Below are 6608 nucleotides of genomic sequence, written 5' to 3'. Positions count from 1 at the left end.
TGGTTGCACATCATGATGAAATTGTAATATAATGGACAGAAAACTGATGGTGAGGTATAAGTATAGTATAGTATAAGTGCATTGATACTGCTTGTTGGCTTGCCACAGGGAGCACAAAGATCAATAATCAATCAATCAGTCAGCTGTGTGTAGTTCAGACTTTAAATAGGAAATATGAGATGATTGACGGGGACAGCAGGGTGGAGCCCTGGCTCTCACCGCCCCCCCCCCCCCCCCCCCAAAAAAAAAAAAATGAGCAAAGAATCCACAGGTTTTAATAATAATATTAGCCTGAATGGCATACATTTACAAGCACTCATTCATTTTCCACAAATATATTTTGAGAGAACTTGCTTATCCTTTCTTTATAAATAGACCTGTTTTTTTTTCTCTTTTAACACAGATTCCCTTAATACAATCAGGGGATTTCAATGTGTCTGCACCTGCACAAGGTCAAAACTATCTTAAGTCTCAACTTTCAAACAACCTCCTACCCTGAAAACTATTCAAGTAATTATCAATACCCCCGGAACAAAATGGACGACAGGCTAGCCCCAGACTGCTCAAAACAATAAGGTTCATCTGTTAGTACATTTGTTTACATTGTGCTCATTTGCATTTCTGGTTAATGTAAACTAGTTCCAGTTCTAATATTAAACCACAGAAGGAAGCGAGACAGCCCCAAAAGGAACTGATAAAACAGAAATTTTGAGAATTATATTGAGCAAGATGAGATGCCAGTATCAGATGATATAGAAAAATCCTTTTAGACTGGTTTCATATACTGTACCCAAAGAGATGCAACCTATTGTAATTAAAAACAAAAAGAGTGTTGCATACTGATAGCAATATGAATGGGGCTGAAGATATTATGAGTGATCATTTTTTTTAACGGTCTGATCCAAATTCCAGAAATGTTTTATTCTGCATCTTTTTCTCTTCAAGTAAACTCTACCTGGATCATCTGAATTTGTCTTGTTATTTTGTATGTAATTTACAAACAAATTATAGAACTAAAAACAGTATTTACAAACACTTTTACAAAGGCACATAATACAGTAATCAGTATATTAAGGCATAATACATGTTTCTCCTTTGTGGACCATTGGCTCCAAATGTACATAAAGGTGCATGGATACACTGTATGGGAAACATACTGTAGATGTATTGCCTATTGGATTTCTGGAAGATCACAGAACCACTGAGGGTGTGAACCTGGAGCAGGGTAAAGAATGTTACATGAACCATGATGCTGCTGTTGGTTAGGAAAATCAGTGTTAGGATTTATTTCATTAAAAACAAAAAAGTTATCTAATACAGTTGCAGCAGTTTTTTTTAAAACCTATGCCTCTGTAAAGGTAAACTCAAATGCTCAGCCATCAGACAAGTAAATGAGTAACATATCTGATGTTTTTTCACGTTCTAGCCTATTTTAAGAGGCAGTTCAATCCTGAATCAGTCGACTGTTAAAATGCAGAGCGGTGCTCAAGGCACTTAAAGTCCCATTTTGAAGTTTGCCCCCATTTTGTCTAAAATAAATATCACAATTAAAATATTTTAAAACAGATAATAAACAACTCAGAATAATAATGTAATTGCTCCTTTCAGAAATTGTGTTTTTTTCCCTCCCACAAGAAAATCAGACCCAGAAACTCCAAGAGCTCAGACTTATTTGCAGTTGATTCCCATACAACATAGTTAGCTCACAGTTAAAGTAATTGCACAATACATAAAAAAAAAATCTTGACATGAACTTTGCAACCCCCACCCCCATGTACATTTACTATTCCTAATCTGCATTTTAAAAGCATTAAAAAGAAAGTTAAGGAACTATTATGTGTAAGACGATGTGTACATATACTCAAACATGTTGATCCTCAAACTAAATCACACAGAGGAAAGTAGTCATTGTATGAAGGGCAAAAGGATTTTCATATATATATATATATATATTTTTTTTACTAACAAAGGCATTAAAAAAGAACAATGGAGTCCCTAAAACTCAGTGGTTAGAACGTACTGGGTGCAGTTCAACAGCTGGCATATGTATTCACCAGCTACCCACTCAATCAGCTTGGCTGTGACTGGTTAAGGTCAGGTATATAGATGATGCCAATCAATGACCAACAAGGCCATAAAACAACTAATCAAGAAGCCTTTTTAACCCTAAATTCATCTCCCCCATGTCGTGTACAGCATTGGTTCTGCTACTATTAAAATAGTTTATTGGTCTATGGTAGACTATTTTGAGATAATTGAATTGCCTTTACTCCTTTAAAATGCAAAAACATTACACGAAAAAATACAAAACATGTATGCTATATGGATATAGCCCAACTGCATTATTCTCCCTAGTTATAAACAGGTCCAGTTGACCCATAAAAATCACTTTAACCCAGTTCCAGTTCTTAAAAGAAAATGTCTCGCACAAGTCTGTTTTTTTTTTCTTCTTCACATCACTGTTTTCTTTCTCAGTGGAACGGATGACCTGCTGCTGTAGTCCTGCTTCCCCGTGGTTAGTGTGATGACATGTGATGATTCACATGAGGTGTGTTTGATCCAAGAAAGCCCAACCTCTGTTTGTTCTTCCTTTGTTCGGTCATCTGGAGAGAAGTAGGAAAATGTAACTGGATTTCTTACAGCAGTGTTAACCCCCATCATAGCTACAGTAATCCCCTTCATTTTAGAGGCTATTGGGCTTTTATAAGTATGCTACTGTCAATACATTGTTAAAACATGGCATTCAAAGCTACAGTATGTAAGCAACTTGTATAACTTTATGCACTGGTGCAAATATTTCTTTTTAGAATACATGACTATGATTATACAGTACTTGTTAGGTTCCAGGTTGCACAGATGGCTAGCCTTTTAAGCTATTAATCTCTGGAGGCCTGGGAGCGAATCACGGTCAGGTCACAAGTCGATACTTTGAGTGTCTCAGTTTTAGTCAGTGGGGGTTCATGTAAGCTTGCAAACCTAAGAGGGGAAATTCTTTATGGATCTTTACTGAAATGTGGGATCTTCTTTTAATTACTCTTATAACCCTTCTCTAACTTTAGGCTATGAATTAGGCTATGTACACACACACACACTGCAGTTGGCTCGACAACCATATTTACAAACAGCACTTGCTGTGGTTGTTTGTTGTACACACACCTTTCATTACTGAAGTGAGTGCACTCCCTGTTTAAACAACAACTTGAGTGAGTGATAAAAATGTATGCATATCTATGGAGTCGTATATGCGTCTTTGTAATTTACTGAGACATTTCCTGGAGTGCCAAAACACACAGATGAGATGTTCGGTATTGGCGGAAAAATGAGTTGCTGTTGCACTGTGGCGTTTGTGGATACAAATTGTCCCACAATGTTTTATTTAATTTTTACAAAAAAATATTATACAACCGTACTTTGATTAAATAAAAAAAGCACATTATCTGTATGCACTATTTACCATTGTTAAGAATTTACTATTCATCAATATTACAAAATCAACTTGCCTCATCAGGCCCCTATAAATATATATTTTTTAGCCATGTTTATCACACGGAAATGTCTGATAAACAATAACATCATTAGTTGTGCAGAAATCCACTGAGCGCCACCTGCGGTTGTGTTAGTGCGGTTGTAATACACACACACAGTTAGTGCGTATTAACTAACCAAACTCTCTACTTGTTCTGAACAGGATTAACTAGTGAAGTTGTCGCTGCCCTTTGTATCCGAACAGTGTGCATATACAAACCATATTAAGAGCAAAAGGTGAGCTCACAACCGCATTCAGCCTGTGTGTGTACAAAGCCTTAGAGAAAGAACTGAGCTTGTAGATTGGGGTCTTCAACACCCACAATGTAGAGCGGACATGACATTACTAAATATAATAGGTGTGTCATGTGGACTGAAGTTCATTGACGGCTTAGAATGGCCCCTTTTTTGGCAATGTGCCCCACTGTTGCATGCTAATGTACTGACAGGTTATGTGTCCCTGAGAATGATTAAGATATAGACGTGTGTGTGTGTGTGTGTGTGTGTGTGTGTGTGCTGCCTACTAATCCATTAACATCTCTGGATTGTTATCCAGTAACCACCTGCTCTGTACCTCTGCAGCATACAAAAAGAGTGATGATTCATCTGAATCCCTGCTTAGGTCATTTGGTTAGTAGGAGGACGGGGGCATACCTGTTCTTTGAGTTCAGAAAGCTGACTGGACAGCTGTGTGACCAGCGTCTCTGTGCTGTCCAGCTTCTCCTGCAGCATTCGGATCTCGTTCTGCTCGCTGTCACCTTCATTACTAACAAGGGACATGGCGCACATCCGAGGGAACCAGTCCAAGTTTTTCTCCTGGAGAAAAATAAAAAAATAAAACAAGTGACATTAAATATTAAAGAGGGCCTAGCACATATAAGAGTCTGTTTTTCTTCCCCTTTTAAATAAAAAAATGTTCTCTCATGCTTTAAAAGCCAAAGTTTATAGAATGTTAAATATATGGCTTCTCCCGTCACATTTGTTATTGACCAACTTTAACTTTTTGTGGGTTTTGATGGCATACATTTATGGCAGGTGCAATGTTCAATCAGATTAATTATTTCCCTTATAACTTGAACAAGGCTTTGGAGAAGTAACAGTAACAATAGTGAAGTGAAATTAGCAACAGGTCACACCACCAGTCCTGGAGAACTGAAAAAATATGTGAATTTATTCCTTTGTCTTGAGGCAGCCTCCAAAACCTTACTTCCTTGCCACTATGCAGTGTGTACCACTAATAATAAAGGAATGCCCATACAAGCATAGTTTCTAAACTGAGGATTCAATTATACTGATATCATAACCAGTTACTGTTCTCTCTGCAAGTTAGAAGGGGTGTTAAAAGAGATTAGAAACCTTTACTTCAGTCCCCACTAAAGGTAAGTATGCAATTGTGCCAAATGGCTATGTTGACAGATCCATTTCCCCAGAACTTATCTATTTTCTTCTAAAAGAAACATTATGTCAGAGGATATACTGTATAGCAACACGAAACAAAAACACAAACAACTTCTGTTCAGTTTGGTAGATATCGTGCGTGCTGGGTTGAAGATCACCCTCAGTTAAACATAAATGTGTCGGCTGACAAACTGTCTGGAAATGACTGTTGACAGGTAGGAGAGTACACTTTCTCACATGTATCTCCTGAAGGCAGCTTATTCAGTGACTCATCTGGTTTAGACAAAGACATGCAAACTACTCATAAGGCAGCTTCTGAAATATACAAAAAATGATGGTGATTGATAAACTATATTCTTAAAATATATTTTGAAGCATTGACAGCGAGAACATTTTTTTTGTGGCAAACAGACACTGGATTAGCATGGCACACCAGGTGATGATGAATGTGTACTGAGAATGATATGTTTTTTTTTTTCATGCTCTACTTTGAACAGTGCATCACTACCATTGTGTTCTGAAATATATTCTATACAAGCTTGAGGGCAGCCGTGGGGATCGCAGTTACGTAATGTTCCTGCAAGCATAGCTGGTGTAAATGGTTTAAAATACGGAACTCCATATGGTGCAAGATTTCTTTATACCGTAACAGATTACTGCAGGGAATTAGTTTTTCTTTTTCACTTTTTTTTATATAGTTAAAAGCTTGCATAAGCCTAACAAAGCCCAGTGTTCTTTGATATTTTATATTATATATATATATATATATATATCTATATATATATATATATATATATTATATATATATATATATATATATATATATAATAGACAAATACAAAATTGTCACATTAAATGCCTTACGCCTTCATTTTGTATCAACACCTATAGGTTTAAAAACAGGTATTAACTTTATGAAATCCTTTTGATAAAGAGGTGATAGTAATTCTAATGCATTCTAACATATTACACATTTCAATCTTTCTTCCCTATGTTTCTAATTGTGTTACCCAGTTAAAGCCAAGTGTCTTATTTTTCTTCAACTGCAGGACACATTAAATGTGATAAAGTGTGACTTATCCTAAACTTCAACAGGCAATAGAACAACAAAAACACAATGAGACGCTTAAAGCTAAACAAAAGGTATTTTGTGGACACTCTCTAAATCCAAATAGGTTAACCTTGAACATATTTTGTTACAAAGCTTTTTGTAGGTAATTATAACAGCAAGATCATATCTACTGACAGCGCACCAGATTCTATTTTCTGATCCTCAAACCAGTACGGAATAAAATCAATGTTTGTACAAAAGATCCCAACAATCAGTCTTTCGGAGATCAAAAAACTGACAGGCACAGACACAAACATTTGTTCAAAATCCTAAAACGCTGGTGCAAGATGTCAGTAAATTTGATTTAGAGCATAGTTTGTCTTGTACTTTCTTTATATGTATGGTTTATTTCTACTGGTTTAGTTATACTCAATAAAATATAATGATATGTTATGCTTTAGTCTGTTATTTTATAAGGGATTTGTTTCTTATGCTGTTTAGTTCATGAAAGACACTTTATAAAACTGAATTTATAAAGTGCAGTTTTAGTTCGCCTGCCAAATTTCATGACTAGTAAAGCACATTCAAACATCTGTTAAATTAAAAGACATGACTGACAAGCAGGGTAAATAGT

General features: G+C 36.0%; 1 protein-coding gene across 2 annotated transcripts in view; it reads right to left on the bottom strand.

Moving 5' to 3' along the window:
• Window positions 1–259: 259 nt before the first annotated feature.
• Window positions 260–6608, bottom strand: part of LOC121319707 (inositol 1,4,5-trisphosphate receptor type 2-like) — a 123569-nt gene continuing 117220 nt past the window's right edge. For both annotated transcript variants that reach the window (XM_041257408.1, XM_041257407.1), the window contains 2 exons: window positions 4180–4341; window positions 260–2603 (listed from right to left, as the gene is read on the bottom strand). In XM_041257408.1, the coding sequence (XP_041113342.1) occupies window positions 2517–2603; window positions 4180–4341 (249 nt within the window). In that variant the 3' untranslated portion in view covers window positions 260–2516. The remainder of the gene's footprint in view (window positions 2604–4179; window positions 4342–6608) is intronic.

Source organism: Polyodon spathula, chromosome 8 (assembly GCF_017654505.1).
Source record: "Polyodon spathula isolate WHYD16114869_AA chromosome 8, ASM1765450v1, whole genome shotgun sequence".
NCBI lineage: Eukaryota > Metazoa > Chordata > Actinopteri > Acipenseriformes > Polyodontidae > Polyodon > Polyodon spathula.
The sequence above is the reverse complement of the archived record's forward strand: the minus strand, read 5'-3'. Positions and strand labels throughout refer to the sequence as shown.